The sequence below is a fragment of the Ranitomeya variabilis genome, chromosome 1 (genome assembly GCF_051348905.1).
Source record: "Ranitomeya variabilis isolate aRanVar5 chromosome 1, aRanVar5.hap1, whole genome shotgun sequence".
In the NCBI taxonomy this organism is placed as follows: Eukaryota; Metazoa; Chordata; class Amphibia; order Anura; family Dendrobatidae; genus Ranitomeya; species Ranitomeya variabilis.
The window spans coordinates 947,849,026-947,868,838 of record NC_135232.1 but is presented as its reverse complement, the minus strand read 5'-3'; the positions used below and the strand labels follow the sequence as shown (position 1 = coordinate 947,868,838).

Genomic DNA, 19,813 nt, shown 5'->3' with positions numbered 1-19,813 from the left:
GATGAGAAGAGAGGGGGTATTATCCGACCCGTTGTTAGTGCATGCAGATGGTTCTTTCTTGTCGCGCTTCCAATTTGTTACCGTGTTTCGGAAGTGTTTGGTGACCGGGGGAATTTCGCCCAAAAAATACAGCGGCCATTCATTTCGGATAGGGGCTGCTACGGAAGCAGCCAGGAGAGGATTGGGAGAGGAAGTGGTTAAAAGAATTGGGCGGTGGGAATCAGAAAGATTCCGGTCTTATGTTCGCCTGGATATGGTTTAAATTCGTGGGGTCTTGCTTTCGGTAGAATCTTCTTGTACTGATCGGTGTTAATGTTTATTCTCTTACAGAACATGAAAAATTGCTGGTGTGGATAATGGGACACTCATTTGTGTTCTGGGCGGCGGAGAGGGCAGCGGTTCGTCCTGATGGCCGGCAGTTGGGTTTTTCATGGGACGTCGCGACCCTGAGATGGATCGGGAAAAGGTGGATGACTTGGAGTCAATTTTTGCCCGAGTTTCACCGTTTCGCGCGTTGGGATCAGGTCCCACAAATTTTAGTTATTCACCTGGGGGGAAATGACTTGGGGAAAAGACCGTGCAGGGAACTTATAAAAGACATTAAGTTCGACATGTTGAGGTTGTGGGCAATGTTTCCAAGGGTTTTGGCGGTCTGGTCGGACATCGTCCCGCGGAAGGTTTGGAGGGGAGCTAGATCACCGGAAGGGATAAACAAGGCGAGGATCAAGGTGAACAAAGCTGTTTCGCGGTTCATGGCAAGGAATGGGGCGGTAGTGGTGCGACACATAAATCTGGAATCCGGCACGGGAGGTTATTGGAGGTTGGATGGGGTGCATTTGAATGCGGTTGGTACCGATATGTGGTGTCTAGCGGTCCAGGAGGGCATCGAAACAGCTTTGAAGGTGTGGAGGGACATAAATGGCTAAGGGTTTAGCACATTTATGTTGTGGCAGGGGGTGGTGGTCCTCGAAGTTGGTGGAGGTGGAAAATGGCGGATTGATGGGGGGGGGATCTCAATAGGTCCTGGACTCCCCGGGGTGATTTGAAATCGTGAAGTGGTATCGATAATCCCGTGGAGGGGATTATTAGGGGACCCACAAACAGGTGTGCGGTTTTGGCCTGGCGGGTGGAGTTTGCCTCCGAGCTGGTGCATAGCGGCTGGAGGTAAGGTGGAGATAAGGGCAAATAGGCGGGACGGTTGGCTAATAAATGTTTAATACAGGTTTCGGGCTTCGAGGATCATCCACTTCCAGGGTTTATTGTTATATTATTGTTATATGTTAAATGTTAATAAACGGCTGCTGTGGCCAATTAATCCAACCTATTTGTTGTGTGTTTTAATAGGGGGTGTTCTTTGCTGCAAGAAAAGGGGGAGGTGGTTATCCCGGGGGTATTACAAGGTAAGGTAAAAGGTTTACATTGGAGCTCACAGGAGTCACGGATACCCGTTGTCAAGATACACTGCATCTGAGTCTTCGGCTCCAGAAGGTGTTTACATTCGAAAATGATGCATACCAGAGTACACATTCACTCTGTTGGCACCATTCTAGTCAATGGTGCATACTTCCAAATACCATTTTGACTGGACGTATGCCCCAATGATACCACTGAGCGTAGGGAAGAACACAATATGAAAGCACATATAAGGTCACCACTGAGACTTAATAAAGATTATATTATAAGGAGCGTTCGAACCACCAATGAAAAAAAATGTAATAATGTAATAATAAGGCTACATAATATTTTTGGCCAGGTAGTTATATATGCATGGCCTTAGTTCTACTCTTCCTTTTTCATTGGTGGTTCAAATGATTTTTGTTCTGCATGCTTGGCTGCAGCTACTACAATGGGAAACAGAGCTCAGGAAATGAAGGGGATCAGCTTACACCGGGTGAGAAAAGTCACAGATGTCTTCATTGCGCGCTGTCATCATATGCAGTTATTTCCATAGTCCTAATTATAAGGCCAAAGACACCAAAACACTGGAATCAACATCATCTATTATGGTTAGGTGCCATAAAGATGAGAAGTGATTGATAAGGAGTGAAAATTAATAAATTTATTAAATAACAACAATATAAAACAAATAAAAAGACAAGGCAAAAAACCTCCAATGGTGGGGATGAAGGCAGCAAAAAATGTTTTTCATAAAAGCAGTACAGTAAGCAGGTAATGGGGAGAGAGTAAGAGGTGGATAGTGTGTCTGGTACTGTTGTCACCTATATGAAGTTAATTAAGTATAAATTACCTACTGGGGGGTGGTACCAGGATCATTTTGGCTGCATAGGTTGCTGCTTTCTCCCCCGCGCCCTACGAGCTCCTTTTTGCAATAGTGCTTCTTCTGATTGGATGTTAGATTATGTTGGTCATCATATGCAGTAAGGATAGGGAAAACGTGCGTGGCTTCCTTGCATTATTGCTTACAAGAAGACGGAAACGATCTGCAAATGCTCAACCAGTGGCAAAAGGACAACTGTAGCAACAAGGAATCAACAATCACATTTCTTTTTTTCAAGGGAAAGGATACTGAGTCTAAGAATACAATTATACATTCAGCATTAGTGGGGTGCTTCAAAACTACATTTTATTTTCATCCTAATCTATTGTATCTATTTAATCTCATAGTATAATATTTTTTTCTCATATACTTTAAATTAAAAATTACCTGTTCTTCACTAACTACGCTGTGCAGCTGCTTTATTTTTTTTTCTACTACTTTGTCTATGATGATGCTTCATTTGAGAATCCCAGTGCATGTTGGGATATTCAAACAAACCATCATTAGTGGGTAGAGGCTGCGATCACTTTCACAGCCCCTGTGCTCTCCCTTTAATGAAGCAGTGACACCCGTTTCAGGCACTGGGCTAGTCCATTCTTTACTGATCATGAATCCGTTGTCAATTCTGATGCTCAGTAGATTCCTGCCACTGTGAATTGTTCGTCACAGTGCACAGTGACAATGCACTCTCTCGCCTGCCCTGATCAGAAGTGATGAGCCAGCAACCGAGCGCACTGTCATTGCACAGTGAAGTACAGAACAAGTGAGTAGACAAGTGCCTCCCCTGCAGGTATATTTGAGCAAAGTAATTACTTTAGTACCCACAGATCCATCAAAACTAATTTGATAATAACCCTTAGGGGAAATGACTCCTTAAGTGAATACTGTGTAAATGTGCTGGTCACCTACTTCCAGTGTTAATGCTGGTGACTGTTTTGGGCTGGAAAAGTTTGGTATCAACAATGTGCATATAATTAAGCCTTCCTTAATCACTAAAGAAATATAAACCTCTCTTGAATTTCTTTTATTTACCACTTCTGTTTACAAAGGTATAGAAGAGCATATGTTAGATCTGAAGTGTTCCATTTGTCATATATACATTTTATTAAGTATTGATGTAGACTACTACAACATCTTACAGCTTTTAGTTTATATATTTATATGTAGACTATGGTTGAGAAATTAAATCATATATGATGTATGAGGTTACTAAAAAGGGTCTGCTTTTGTTTTTTCCAGAAATAGCAACCTAATGTCCAAGGGCGATTTCTAGTATTGGTTCTTACCGAAAGAGAATCTGTCAGTAGGATCAACCCTCCTGAGCTGTCTATATGGACATGCAGGTCATAGGAAGCTGAGTAAAATGAAACATTGATTTCTGCAATCCGATGTCTTATTCCAGAAAAATAATCCACATTTTTCTTATATGTAAATGAGCTGTTTAGGAGTGTGGGGAGGAGACTGACTCGCATGAGAATCTGCCTCCAGAGGTTATTTTCCATGAAGGGGGAGTTACCAGTGTGATGTGTAATGGCCGCTCTCTGCTCTCCTGATCTCACTGCAGAGCTGTGTGTGATTATAATTATTATAGCGTAATTTATTCCATGGCGCTGACACATCTGCAGGATCCTCTCAGTTTCAGCTTTTATCTCACAGGTAACCGGTATTGCAATAGTGTTGCAATACGGCAGAGCTCAAGAGCTGCAAAAAATGTGTTTGTAAGAACAAACTTCAGTTTTACTGTTCTGTGTTATACATTTCTGACACTGGTAATTTCTCCTTTCACTTAAAATAAGCTCTGGATGCAAATTCTCATACAGATCAGTTATCTGCCTATAGTTATGAACAGCTCAATTATAGAGAAGCCAAACATGGATTTCTCAGGAATAAGACATTGGATCACTGATATCAAGGTATCATGTTATTCCGCTTCCTATGACCTACATGCCTATATAGACGGCTTAGGTGGGTTGATCCTACTGACAGATTCCCTTTAAATTACACAAATATTCAACATCTGACACAACACCTTGTCAAGAGTGGATGTGTCTGAGGGAAAAACCTATCACTGAAAAGTAACCAGGAGCCATACATAAGAAGCCAACAGCTACAGCTTTCAGTGACTCCCAGAGACTGAACAAAAAATTAATTGTGCTAAAAATAAAAATAAAATATTGTAAAAACACAGGTAACTGGAAGTGCATTTTTTAGCTTTATCAGTTTATGGGAAAACTTGGTCACAGGTCCTACAGTGGTTTTCTATCCTGTAATGCATTAGTATGATCACTGAGGATGCAACCAATTGGACTGTTATTAATGTTCCCACATGAACTGTCATTCATCTTTCTAAGACTTTTAAGAAAAATCTCTTTAGTTATGCATTGAAGGTTTGAGTAAATTACTGTATTGCTAGGATAATTTCTAAAACTCTGGGGAATCCGTCTGATTACTTCTGTAAGAACTGTAAAATCAGCCATCACTATCGTCACCGAACGTTCCCGGAAAGTCATTAATACTGCAAGATGAGGAATGAAAAGTCATGGAATATAGAAATCACAGGATTGATAGACATATTAATGATATGCAAATGATGAACAAATTGGAACAAAAGTTTCAAAATTTCTCGATTTTATTTAATGTGGAGAATAAGGGCCACACCCAGAAATTACAAGCACTTTCACTGCTTAGCTGCTATCAGTAAGCTTATAGATGGTTGTCTGAGGAATGTTCTGCCAGGCTGAATGTTCTGCCAGACTGAATGCTCTTGCATACACAAATCATCAAGATCAGCTACTGGCAGCTCCCTTTACAATTTCCAACCAATGACATCCCCCATGTGCTCAATGGGAGACCAGTCCGGAGACACAGGAGGCAATGGTAGCACTTTTAGGCTATGTGCACACGTCAGGATTTTCTGCAGAATTTTCCTGAACAAAACCGGACTTTTTCTGCAGGAAATCCGCATGCGGTTTTTTTCGCGTTTTTGATGCGTTTTTTGTGCGTTTTTTTTCCCGAAGCTTCCCAATGCATTAAATAGCGGAAAAAAACGCGAAAAATCCGCAAAATTAATGAACATGCTGCGTTTTTTACCACGATGCGTTTTTTTCGCGGAAAAAGCCGCATCATGTGCACAAAAATTGCAAATGCATTAAAAATGATGGGATGCTTATGTATGCGTTTTTTTAAGCCTTTTTCCCTTGGAAAACGGCCGAAAAAACGCGAAAAATCCTGAACGAGTGCACATAGCCTTAGGCTACTTCCACACTAGCATTTTTCGGTGGACGTCGAAATGCGTCGTTTAGGAGAAAAAACACATCCTGCAAAGTTGTCTGCAGGATGCGTTTTTTCCCCATAGACTTACATTACTGACGCATTGCGATGTATCGCCACACGTCGCAACCGTCGTACGACGGTTGCGTCGTGTTTTTGCGCACCGCCGCCACAAAAAAACGTTGCATGTAACTTTTTTTGTGCGTCTAGTCCACCATTTTCGACCGCCCATGCGCGGCCTAAACTCCGCCTCCTCCTCCCCAGATCTTGCAATGGGGCAGCGGAAGCGTCGTAAGACTGCTTCCGCTGCCCCCGTTGTGCTTTTCTTTCACAGCATGTGTCAGTACGTCAGCCCGACGCACTGCGACTCTTAAGTGATGAGTTCTACTTTTATCTTGAACACAATCGTAGATGAAGATTAGTTTAGAGTCCACATGAGCAAAACCATGAATAGGACTTCACGAGGGAACATCACACCAGTTCTATGGGATTGTGGTTTGGGTTGGCGTAATGTACAATAACCAATTCCCTCCAGTCTTCGTTCTATGTACACTAACAACTTGGCATTACAATGAGATGGTTGTGGAACCAGTGGTACGACCATTTTTCCAGTGTCCCTGGAGACACTTTTCATTACGACAATGCTAGGTAGCATGTTGCTCATGCTACTGTGAACAGCCTGCGTGGTTTAAAAGGAATCTGCCACCTAATCTGAGAGCCACATAATGTGGTATCAGAGACTCTGACTCCAGCGATGTGTCACTTACTGAGCTGCTTAGTGCAGTCTTGATAAAATCCCTGCTTTATTAGCAGGAGATTATCATTACAGGACTAGTAAACCTGCAGCCAGGTAGTCAAGCATATAACGATCTCTGTATAACAATGCCCACATCACTGATTGGCATCTTTCTGTGTATACTGTACATGAGCTGAAAGCTGCCAATCAGTGGGGTTGGCAGGATCATACACAGCACAAAATTCAGAGAACTGGTAGATCTGAATCTCTAATGCCAAGGCGTGTAAGTGTGTATATTTCTGCTCACGGCATTCATACTTGATTCTGAAAAAATAAAAATGTTTTGAAAATTCTGCTTCCATTTCTTCAGCATTTACATATCATTAGAATATCTATTGATCTTGTGATTTCGATAATTCCATGACTTTTCTTTCTTGGTGTTGCAGATGCAATGTTGTGGATATATGTGTTTTACACAGATATACAGTATATCATACATCAACTGGGGCACAATAGGTGCATCCTATGCATCTCCACAAGGACCTAAAATGTAAGGAGGCCAATTTCAACCTCAGGAGCAGCGTGCAAGCAGCTTCTATCACAGACACATGGGATTATGTGTACAGCAACCAATACAGAGCAATGGATAGACAGGGAAACTCAGGCAGAAAGATAGGTGAAAAAATATATTTATTGGTTATAATGTGGCAATCCATTCAGAACATTGATTTCAAAACCAGGGAATTATCCTGGCAGGGACAGGTTAATGCAGTATTTGGTAATAGTGGCAATACAACCATTACTGATGGTGGTTTACAATTTGATAGCATTTTTCCATTCAGAACATGGGATTATGGTAAACTATTGGACGGCACAGGGGCCCTTTTCTATCTGTGTTTGCTCCTGAGACACTTATAACATTCTAGTTATCTGTTCCTTACTTTTGAGTAAGTTGGGTGACAAGCATATTTGTGTGTGTGTGTGTGTGTGTGTGTGTGTGTGTGTGTGTGTGTGTCTCCAAGTAAAATACACACACACACATTTTCTTTAGAGTCAGTGAGTTGTGTATGTGGGTATATACAGGCGCTTATCACAAAATTAGAATAACATCAAAAAGTTAATTTATTTCAGTTCTTCAATACAAAAAGTGAAACTGCTATATTATATAGAGTCATTACAAACAGAGTGATCTATTTCAAGTGTTTATTTCTGTTAATGTTTATGATTATGGCTTACAGCCAGTGAAAACCAAAAAGTCATTATCTCAGTAAATTAAAATACTTTATAACACCTGCTTGAAAAATGATTTTAAAATTCAAAATGTTGGCCTACTGAAATGTATGTTCAGTAAATTCACTCAATACTTGGTCGGGGCTCTTTTGCATCAATTACTTCATCAATGCAGCGTGGCATGGAAGTGATCAGCCTGTGGCACTGCTGAAGTGTTATGGAAGCCCAGGTTGCTTTGATAGCAGCCTTTACTTTGTCTGCATTGTTGGGTCTGGTGTCTTTCATCTTCCTCTTGACAATACCCCATTGATTCTCTATGGGCTTAAGGTCAGGCAAGTTTGCTGGCCAATCAGACACAGTGATACTGTTGTTTTTAAACCAGATATTGGTACTTTTGGTAGTGTGGACAGGTGCCAAGTCCTATTCGAGAATGAAATTTCCATGTTCAAAAAGCTTGTCTTCAGATAAAACACAGTGGACCTACACCAGCAGATGAGATGGCTCCCCAAACCATGATTGATGGTGGAAATGTCACTCACAATAGACCTCAAGCAGCTTGGATTATGTGCCTCTCCACTCTTCCTCCAGACTCTGGGACCTTGATTTCCAAATGAAATGCTAAATTTACTTCCAGTTGAAAACCAAACCTTGGACCACTGAGCAACAGTCCAGTTTTTTCCTTGGCCCAGGTAAGGCTCTTCTGGTGTTGTCTATTGGTCAGGAGTGGCTTGACACTAGGAATGAGACCCTTGTAGCCCATGTCCTGGATACGTCAGTGTGTGGTGGCTCTTGAAGCAATTACTCCAGCAGCAGTCCACGCCTTGTGAATATCCCCAAATTTTTGAATGGCCTTTTCTTAACAATTCTTTCAAGGCTGCTCTTATCCTAGTTGCTTGTGCACCTTTTTCTACAACACATTTTCCTTCCACTCAACTTTCCATTAATATGCTTGGATACAGCACTCTGTGAGCAGCCAGCTTCTTTAGCAATGACCTCTTGTGGCTTACCTTCCTTGTGGAGTTTGTCAATGACTGCCTTCCAGACATCTGTCAAGTCAGCAGTCTTCCCCATGATTGTGGAGCCTACTGAAACAACTATGGAACCCTTTTAAATGCTTAAGAAGCCTTTGCATGTGTTTTTGTTCACTGTTCTAATTTACTGAGATAATGACTTTTGGGTTTTCATTGGCTGTAAGCCATAATCATCAACATAAACAGAAATAAACACTTGAAATAGATCACTCTATTTGTAATGACTCTATATAATATTAAAGAACTGAAATAAATTAACTTTTTGATGATACTCTAATTTTGTAAGAAGCACCTGTATATGTGTGTATATATGTGTGTGTGTATATATGTATGTATGTATGTACTGTATGTGTGGTGTGGAAGGTTGGCTCACTTAGCTGCTGCTCTAGGTAGACACAGGACCACGTTTGTTTAAAGTCTCTGGGTAGTTTATTACTTCATAAACCAAAACCCCCAAACTGGTAACAGAATACAAAGCCTTTCTTGTTCAAAAGAAAGTAAACAGTTCATACACAGTCCTGCCTAGTGCCTCTGGGACAACACATATAGCAGCTCTCGAAGGAGCTAGCCGTCTGGAGGCTTTCTACCTCCACACACAGAGAAAAAAAATAGTTGGACATTTAACTCCCTCCAGCCACACCCTAAAGGAGGAGATATATTGTGGGAAGGCATCCCGCCCATCTCTGACCTACCAGCCATAAATGCCATGCCCATATAGTGACTGGATTGCTGTCAGCACTTTCATGCTGGAGAAAACACTTATGGCTTTCACATCACGCTGGAAAGCAACCTTTATGAAACATATCTCACCTCATGTACCGCACCAGTGATTCTGTCACATATTCCTCCCCTCTGCCAAAAGCCAGTGGCTTTGGCACCTTTGGACACCAAACAGGCCTTTGTTCTACATGGAACCTGAAACCCTGGAGGCCTAAGAACCACCTAGTCAACCAGGCATTCTTACCCTGTTTCTCCCTTAACCATCTCAAAGGGGAATGATCGGACACAAGTTTGAACCTCCGGCCTAGTAGATAATACCTCAATATATCCACTGCCCATTTTATGGCCAGACACTTCTCCACAATGGTGTAATATTTTCTCACATGACGAGAGCTTCCGGCTCTAATATAGGATGGTATGCTCTTCCCCATTTATCTCCTGAGACAGCACGGCTCCCAACCCGACTTCTGAGGCATCCATCTGGATTACAAACTCCTTGCTGAAGTCTGGTACAACCAGAACTGGGTGTTTACACAGAGCTGCCTTCAGCTCCTGCAACGCTATCTGTGTGTCAGCAGTCCATTTAACTATGGTCAACATGGTACCTTTAAGAAGATCCGGCAACGGTGCAGCAATTATAGCCAAACTTGGGGTGAACCCCCGGTAATAGTCCATAATTCCAAGAAACCCTCACTGGCTTCTTGGCAAGCGGTTGCGGCCACTTCTGAATTGCCTCGATCTTACTTATCTGCAGTTTAATTTTTCGCCCCTTCCAATGACATAGTCTAACTACTTGGCCTTTTCCTTACTATGGCACACTTTTTGGATTTATGGTGAACCCCATACTTCTTAAAGCATCCAGAACCAACTGTACCTTTGGCAGATGACTAGCGCAGTCAGGGATAAACACCACAATATCATTGAGGTATGCTGCAGCATAATTCTTGTGCGGAGGCAGGATCCGATCCATCGCCCTCTGGAGGGTGGCTGGGGCCCCCTGCAGACCAAAGGACATCCTGGTGTATTGAAACATCCATCAGGTGTCAAGAAAGCTGTCTTCTCCTTGGCACTCTGGGACATGGGGATCTACCAATAGCCTTTTGTCAGGTCCAGGGTTGTAATATACCTTGCAGGTCCAAGTCTCTTAATGAGTTTGTCCACACCAGGCTTCAGGTAAGCATCAAAACTAAAGACTTCATTCAGCTTGCGATAGTCGTTGCAGAGCCGTCACTCACCGTCAGACTTTGGTACGAGGACGATGGGTCTCGACCATCCACTTTTCGACTCCTCTATCACCCCGAGGTCTAGCATCCTCTTCACCTCATTGGATATCACCTCTCTCCATGCTTCTGGAATTCTATAGGGCTTGAGGTTTACCCTTACTTGCGGTTCCGTCAACACGTCATGCTCGACCACCTGCATATGCCCTGGCAACTCTGAGAATAGGTCCCGGTTCTGCTGCAAAGCTTCCGACACTGTTGCTTCTGGGCCAGCATCAGATGCTCTGCAATGGTGACATTGTCCATGGTGACTTTGGGATTATCTCCCAGGCAAGGGGTGTCCACTGTCCAGCAATTCTCGGTCTTGCCAGGGTTTGAGTAAGTTCACATGATAGACCCGGTGTGGCTTCCTTCGCCCCGGCTGGTGTACCTTGTAATTAACTTTTCCCAGTTTTTCCAGCACCTCATGTGGGCCTTGCCACTTGGCTAGGAACTTGCACTCCACTGTGTGGATAAGCACTAGCACGCGGTCCCCTGACTGAAACTGCCTCAGCCTCGCCAATCAGTTATACACCCTTGCCTGTGCCTCCTGTGCTTGGAGAACATGTTCCTTTATAATAGGCATCACTTTCACATTTCTCTCCTGCAGCTGGGCAGCATTCTTTATAATGCTCTGGTGTGGTGTGACCTCAGCTATCCATGTTTCCTTGGCGATGTCCAGGAGCCCTTGCGGATATCTTCCATACAGGAGCTCAAACAGAGAGAAGCCTGTAGAGGCTTAGGGAACTTCCCTGATGGAGAAGAGCAGAAATGGAAGCATGTAGTCCCAGATTTGACTGTCCTTCTCAATGACCTTTTTGAGCTTGGCTTTCAAGGTTTTTTGAAGCGCTCTACTAGACCATTGTTCTGAGGATTGTACACTGAGGTTCGCAGCTGGGAAATCTGGAGGACCCCACAGAGTTCTTTTATTACCTTGCTCATGAAGAGGGTTCCCTGGTCTGTGAAAATCTCCTTCAGCAGGCCCATCCTAGCAAAAATATGTACAAGTTCCAGGAAGATAATCTTAGCTTACCACCTGGTACCTTTCTACGAGGCCAACTAAGTAATCCACATTCTGGGGATTTCCCTGGACAACCCAGGTCTGCACCGGCCTGGGGAGGGAGTGAATATACCGGTCTGTGACAGCCGCTCGTCCATCTGGGCTGAAGTGGAGGACTCCGGCTGCAACCATTTCTCGACCAATTGCAACAAGTCAGACATTTGTGAGCAGGGAGGATTATCACCATAATATGCGCAGTGATGTACTCTTTGAGCTCTGACAGACATAGTGACCCCTGAGCGTGCTAATATGTACGTTTTCAACTTGGCATATTCTTGGGCATCCGGTAATGTCAAATCAAATTAGGCCTTCTGAGGCTCACCAGTCAAATAGGGGGCCAGTACCTTTGCCCACTGCTATGGTGGTAGCTTCTCACGCTTCGCCACCTACTCGAACACAGTCAAAAATGCCTCTCTATCATCCCCTGGGGTCATCTTTTGCATGGCTCATCTTACCGCTTTCCAGACACTGGAGTAATCACCTTGATGTGGGGCAGGGGCATATTATTTGCTGTGGACATCTCCTCCCACCAGGAGTTCCGTTTGATTTTGTTGTTGCTGAATCTGCTGTATCAGGATTTATTAGTCTCCTGCTGTACCTGGTGCTGCTTCTGTTGGCTCAATATCAGGTGCTTGAGTAGGTCCTCCATTTTGGCCAACCGCTGTTTCAATCCTGTAGCCGCTTTCACCCAGGACATACGGTTTATCCACTGCTGCTACCCGTGTTCCTGGAACGTTGCCCTCATCCGAAACACCACTTGTGGAAGGCTGGCTCACTTAGCTGCTCCTTGAGGTAGACACAGAACCACATTTGGTTAAAGTCTGTGGGTGGTTTATTACTTCATAAACCAAAACCCCAAACTGGTAACAGAAAAAACAGCCTTTCTGGCTCAAAAGTAAGTAAACAGTTTACACATAGTACAGTCCAGTGCCTCTGGGACAACACACATAGCAGCTCTCGCAGGAGCTAGCCATCTGAAGGCTTGTTTCCTCCACACACAGAGGAAAAAAAAAATAGCTGGACATTTTCTCCCTTCAGCCACACCCGGGAGGTGGAGATATGGTGGGTAGGCATTCCACCCATCTCTGACCTACCCACCAGAAAAAAATACCCATATAGTGACTGGAAAGCAAAACTTTGTGACACATATCTCCCCTCATGTACGACACCACTGACCCTGTCACAGTATGTATGTATGTACCCGTGTGTTTGTCTCCAAGTAAAATGTACACACACATTGTCTTTAGCGTTACAGTGTGTTGTGTGTGTGTGTGTGTGTGTGTGTGTGTATGTATATACCCGTGTGTTTGTCTCCAAGTAAAATGTATACACACACATTGTCTTTAGAGATACAGTGTGGTGTGTGTATATGTATATACCCGTGTGTTTCTCTCCAAGTAAAAAATACACACAAACATTGTCTTTAGAGTCACAGTGTGTTGTGTATGTGTATATCCTGGACAGGATATATGTGACCCAGCCAGTTAATCAGTAACCTCTTTAGTGAGAGATTCCTCCATAGCCTTCACCACAAGGTCTGTGACCACAGAGTGAGTGACGTTGCTGGGGTTTTAAGGTCAGAGCTGATGTGCTTATTCTCTTACTGCTGCTTGTGTATTTGGCTGCGGATTAGCCTGCAATTATACTCCAATGCTCTGCCTCTGGCTGGGAAATCTTACAGGAGCCGCTTGTGGAAATGAATTCTCAGCTCTAACATGTGACTTCCTATGTCTGCAAAGGTAACTCCAAGGGACTTCCTCTGCTAAATCAGCTGCGTCTCCAGAGATGTCATTCAGGGCTCATGCTAAGCCTGTCTCGCCCAGTGGCACATTAATCTAGCACTTTTACAGTCTATTTATATTTGCTTTTCTCTTTTTTTTCTTCTTCTTCCTGTAGCATGCAAGGATTTACTGACTGCTGCCCGTGATGGAAAGCTGAACACATTTGTACAGATCTCGGTGGCACATCCAACGGAGCAGACTTTAACCAGATACGCTAACACAGAAATAGTAGAGGTGAGCATTTTTTCTTGCATTATTTCATTCTCTGCCTGGACAGGTTTCAACACATTTGTATGGGGTGACTCTATCTGGAACTATGTTGGGGATTTCTGCCAGCAAGTAGCATGTATGTTCATGACCAGCATATTTCTCTGCTACATAGAAACAGCTGACAGTTCACTCCATGACTGACTGCAGGGATATCCCAGCTTACTGATCCCAGGATTACAAAGCTTTCACCCTTTTTTCCAGAATGTGTTTTCGGCTGAAGGCAAGGGTATGTACGTTTGTGGAGTGTGAGGGCGATCCTAAGCATTGATGGGATCGATGGTAATCTGGGAAGAGGTGGGAACAAGGAAATGGTGGTGGCAGCCAGGAAGGGCACTGTTTCCATTAGTCATGGCACCTCCTGTAAGTTTAGAAAAAACTGTAGCACAGGATACATGGTGTGGAAACCAGTTTGCTTTGCTGTAGAGATACTTTACGAGACACATTTGCAGTTCCTAAGGCTTGTAGCCTGGGATGAAGCGGTCCAGCGTGCTTCCTATAGACGCAGATTTCCAGTTGACTGTTAATCTGGTTGGCAGCATCTGAACCTTTAGCTATTCTGCAAGTGAATGGTTTAAACAGCCTGTTACAGATCTCAGTGCTTCAGCTCTTACTGTCTGGAGTGTTCTGCTAGCAAAAAAAACGTAGACATTCGTTTTCGACTTGAAGAATGACCCAGATTTCTTTTCCCTCTAACCTCTTCGGTGTTTGTACGCTGCAGTGATTTTATAACCCTTTAAGCATCCCAAGAAGGTTGTTGCAATGCTCTTGACACTGCTCCGCTCTGTTTATGCTGCTTTTTTTCGCGGGCTTGCTGTGAGATACTATGATATGGCTTGTCGTTGATGGGACCAGTCTGATATTCTGGAGTTGATGGTCAATCTGTAGCAGGTATCGTTGGCTGGATAGAGGATTGCTTATCAAATTGATACATGCACTGATCCCAGAGATGCCAAATTCAAAAGCAGATAGTTAGGACGAGAGAAGAAAAACTATAAAGTCCATGTTGTCAGTCATGCGAGAAATCACATTCTGACTTAAAACCAGCAAGATTCACAAATAAGCGGTGGGAGTTGGCGGGTCTGCTAAACCAGGCTAATGGCCGTACTCAGGATGCTACCCATCACTTCACTGGCATTAGCAGTAATGTAGCAGAACAATCCTGAGTATAAAGACTTTCTTGTTCTACTCCATTTCCTGACTGCTTGCCCTGTGGATGTCAACGCTGAGAACAGTATGGATAAAAATACATTATTATATAGAGCATTTATTAGGACGCTTGCTAAGATCCTAGCTGTAGTTTCCTATTTATAGCGTTTATTCTAGTAAATATCTGGTTGTCTGTGCTTGATGCATTTATTACCATTTAATTATATAGCATCCAGATAATTTTTAGTATGGAATAATTATAACTTTGCATTTGATTATTATAAGCGAGCATGCACTTAGACTTGGCAATACCCTATTCAGAAAGCTTCCAATCTACAAAATTGTTTGTCAGATGTTGCAAAACTGATTTTTTCATTTGTCACAGTGATGAATGCAAATAAATAAACTTTATTATCAAATCTAAATCAAAGTTATTTTGATACAGAAACACACTCAACGGTGCTTTGTCTGTAGATCATTAATAAGACTGAATGAAAGTGCACATACAGTCGATTGCATGAGATGATGCATCTCCTCACCATACTAATAAATATCCTTTGGCGTTACAGATGAACAGATTTTTTTTCTATAAAATAGGGAATGTGTCAGCAGGTTTTGCTTTGTGATCTGCGGACAGCATGAGGTAGGTAGGAGTTAAAACACTGAATAGTTTATATACAATTAAGATTTTATCACTAGGAGATTATCACTGCTCTCACTTGATGCCTGGTGCCAAGTCGTCCGACCATGCCCTGGGGGCCTGTGATAAGCAGCTCACTGTCAATCCACAATGTACATTCAGAGCCTGGTGTGGACGGGGGCAGCTTTCTCAGCTCTGCTGCATTGCTCATCTAAGTACTCTGATTGTGTTACAACTGCTGCATCCAGTAATTTAAGGGATACATCATTGGATTCAAGGTCTCTTTTCATTTAGAAAAATAGTCATTGTCTCAAATTTAGAACTTCACTGTCTTTTATCTTTATTTTTATACTATAAAGTTTAATCCTAAAATAATCAAAACTGTACTGCAGTTAAGGTGTTATACTGCAGGTATATAGTTTGCTGAAACTGCCCAGCGCCCACACTGAAAGCCCCGCTGCCAGGAGAAAATGAGCTTTCTTCATCCCAGCAACCTGAGGCTTTCAGTCACAGGGGTGCGGCCATGCAGCTTTAGTCAATGCTCAGTGCATCGTGAGAGATGGCTGTAACTGCATCCCCTGCACTTATTGATTGCCGGGACATGATTTCGACCACTGCTCACTATGCTCTGAACAGTGACTGAATCCACGCCAGCCGCATCCCTATGACTGAAAGCCCAAGGCTGCCGGGAGCAATAACGTTCATTTCCTCCAGGCAGCGGGCTCTCAGTGCGGCCACTGGGCAGCTTCAGAACGCAATTAACCTGCATATTAACCCCATATCAGCAGGATAATAGATTTTTTTTTAGATGACATGTTCCCTTTAATAGTGTCCCCATTACAATGCCCATAAGCATACACAATTTTGGGAGGAGGGTTACCACTGATCTATGTGTGAGGACGGAGATGTATTTGCAGAAGCTCACACATACTATATTTGCTAAAATGTTTTTTTTCTTTCAATGTATTAAGCAAATAGGCTCTTCACAGAGGCAGAGGGAAGGATCTCTAGTGCCAACTGTGAGCCTCTCCTCTCTTCTTCTCTGAAAGGGCCATTTGCATATTTAATCTTCAGGAGGGAATGCATGGCCAATAAGTTTCCTACGCCAACTTTGCACTCCCAAAAGAATGTGTTTTCCCATGGAGAAAATCTTTTGGATCATTGCAGATTAGTTTTCAACATGTGCTCAACCAAGACATGAAGGATGGTGGTAACCTTAGTATTGGGATCGTAAAATTGAATCAGAAGTAAATGAACCCCTGAATGACCAGCTGTAGCCTAAAGGCTTTTCAATGTCAAAATAAAGAGTCATCTGTAGAGCTGCTGTCCAGCTGTTTGTGGCACACATCCTGTAGAGGTTACTACAGTAGTTTTATCAGATCTGTATCTTACAGCTGCCTGACAGATCGTTATCATGTGACTCATGATACAACTGAAATGCAGATCCAGATATTGGAAATAATGTAATTGCCTGCACTGCTGGATCAGCTATTGTTTGGCTATTCAGTTTTATTAGCTGTTCTACATTTGTAATGTCAATTTGCTTTTATTTGTCTGCTAGGCACTAGCAGGAAATGTGCCAGTGTCAGGATGGCTGGCTCTACTCTGCCAGTACGAAACGACACATTCATGTGCATCTCTATTTTTGTGACCAAGTGATTTATCCAATGTCGGCTACATTTCTTTTCTAATCTGAATTACCAGCTCTAATGGGAAAGACAAGGAGGAAATATGTAAATATGTCACCTGCTTTGAGTCTGCCACCACCAGTGCCAGTGTTAGGAGGAGTAAAGTGGGCAATAGTGATGAGCAAATGTACTCGTTGCTCGAGATTTCTCGAGCATGCTCGGGGGGGTCTCCGAGTATTTGTAAGTGCTTGGAGATTTAGTTTTTGTTGACGCAGCTGAATGATTTACAGCTGCTAGCCAGCATAAGTACATGTGGGGGTTGCCTGGTTGCTAGGGAATCCCCACATGTTATCAAGCTGGCTAACATCTAAATCATTCAGCTGAGGCGATGAAAATTAAATCTCCGAGCACTAAAAAGTACTCGGAGGATACCCGAGTGTGCTCGGGAAATCTCGAGTAACCAGTATACTCGCTCATCACTAGTGGGCAATTATCCAGGACCACCTACGGCCCCATCCACACCCACAGCTTTTACAATCCAGAAATTGAGCTGATAATGCCAGTCCAATATCCGTGTGGTTTCCGAAGTTAAGGGCTCGTACAAGTTTATAAATTGGACTTGTGCTGTTCAATTTTTAATTGCTTAGCTCATTGACGGCGCACTCAGCCATGACGAACAATGCTTTTCTCGGTCTGACTGTCCATGAGGAAAAAAAAATTGCTGCATGCACTATTTTCTTCCAAGTCTAAGATGTGACTGATCTATTTACGTCTATGCGTGCTTAAAAAAAACATACCTCTTGAAACATCCAAGCGGCATCCAATTTCTACCGATATATTTCCTTTATAAACCTAGGAAACTGTATTTGATGATATACATTTTTTTTATTGTGGTAGTATGAAATCAGATCATACATAGCTGCAGTGTCGGACTGAGGTGCCAAGGGCCCACCAGTAACAATGACTTTGGGGGCCCACTTTTCACCTGCATACAAATATTACACTACCCTCGTTCACAAATTTACCTATATCTCTATTTAATAATAAACTACATAGTTTGTTTAATGAATGATGAGATGCTGTTTTTTTCTGTGCAGAGTAATAAATCATGTGAATTATGCCAAGTACTGCCCATATAGTAGGGCCCGTGTCTGCACAGGGGCCCCCCGGGGTATTTCCCTGTTCCCCAATGGGCCAGTCTGAGCCTGCATAATGTCATACAGACATCACAAGGTTGTCACACGAAAGTAACTATAAAAACACAGATGGCACATGGATGAAAATCGGATGTAAATTAGAAAAAAAATTGTTTTTTCTGGATAAAACTCAGACAATTTGTCATACTCTAATCTGCAGCCACCCTAAAACTATAGTACTGAAGAGGAGGAGAGCATGTGATATGTCCTCTTCGTTGTGTGTGTGTGTGTGTGTTTGTGTGTGTTTGTGTGTGTGTGTGTGTGTGTGTGTGTGTGTGTGTGTGTGTTTGTGTGTAACCAAATTGTTATTGCTGTGTGGCATGCAATGAGGGTGTAGCATTCACATTTAAATATACCAGAACTGCAGATGAGCATTTATAGGTGTAAACATGTCACCAATCAACCAACAATAAAACAAAACCCTAATTGAAAGATTGGATTATTTATACCAAGACAAAAATCATCATTCTTGGCAGCATATTGTCTGTGTAAACAGCCAGCCTGTGTAAAGAAGCCAGTAAACAAGCGCCAAATGACTCGAATAAAAACACTTGCTTAATGCTCCGAAATCAGCTCTTGTAAATACACCCTACTTTTTACTGCGTGATGGCAATATGTTAGCATGTGGGGCTCCATTTTTAATTTTTGCCCAGTGCCGCATTATGTCTAAAACTGGCTCTAATGTGCTAACCCAGCTCTGAGTTTAAAGTGAATCTGTAAGTAAGATCAACCCCCCAAAACTGTGTATATGGGCTTGATATGTAAATCCATCAACAGCTTCTCTGTTCATACATTGCTGAGTAATTGATAGCTCACAGCCTGTGACACATAAAGTGCCAGGCAAGGAAATCTGACAGTGAGCTATCAATCAACCTAAAGAGGATGGTTGCGTGGGGGGGCGAAAAGCATCTTTAAGCAAGACTCAGGAAGTGCTATGTCATGCCCAGAGCACTTAATGCATCATTTACATATGAATGAAATGCTCCTTCAGATAGAAGATATAAAAGTGCATGTCCAAGGTTTGATCTTACTGGCAGATTCCTGTAGGCTTATACGCAGTTGTCAGGTTGTGTCCCTTGTAAGGTATTTCTCATTGAACATCTTCAGATAAAGGCTTTGTACAAAGAAGAGCAACAGAAACTTGGTAATTCTTTCACAACAGATTTCACAATCCTTTTTGGGCAGTATAATTCCTGTGGTAAGCCCATTTAATAAATAGAGGACTCTTTGGTGCTAGGCATGTGGTGGTTGACTGTAGAACACAAAGAATGTGACCGAGTTGCTATAAATGAAGCTTATATATATATATATGCTTGCAGTCTCACATGAGCTTGTGGCAGTTGATCTCAAGAACAGCTTCCATTTTGACACACTGTAATCACAGCACATCTTTCAAAGACCGTAATAGCGATCTTCTCCTCCTGTCTCTTGGAATATATAATCTGTAGCTTTTGTGCAGTGTGTCACCGGCCACTGATTGGCTGCTGTGGTCACATGACAATACTTATGTCAGGAGAATGCAGTGGTGATGTTTATGTTAGGAGACTACAGTGGTCACAAGACAATGT

The 19,813-nt window shown here is 42.7% G+C and overlaps 1 protein-coding gene across 4 annotated transcripts in view; it reads left to right on the top strand.

Moving 5' to 3' along the window:
• The window catches only part of INPP4B (inositol polyphosphate-4-phosphatase type II B), a 1,036,387-nt gene that overhangs the window by 281,106 nt on the left and 735,468 nt on the right, over nucleotides 1-19,813 (top strand). For 2 of the 4 annotated variants that reach the window (XM_077279254.1, XM_077279253.1), the window contains exon 3: nucleotides 13,481-13,599. In XM_077279254.1, coding sequence (XP_077135369.1) covers nucleotides 13,481-13,599 — 119 coding nt within the window. Of the gene's footprint in view, nucleotides 1-13,159; nucleotides 13,324-13,480; nucleotides 13,600-13,735; nucleotides 13,862-19,813 lie in introns of those variants that run through there. The other 2 variants (XM_077279258.1, XM_077279255.1) reach the window with 2 other exon arrangements.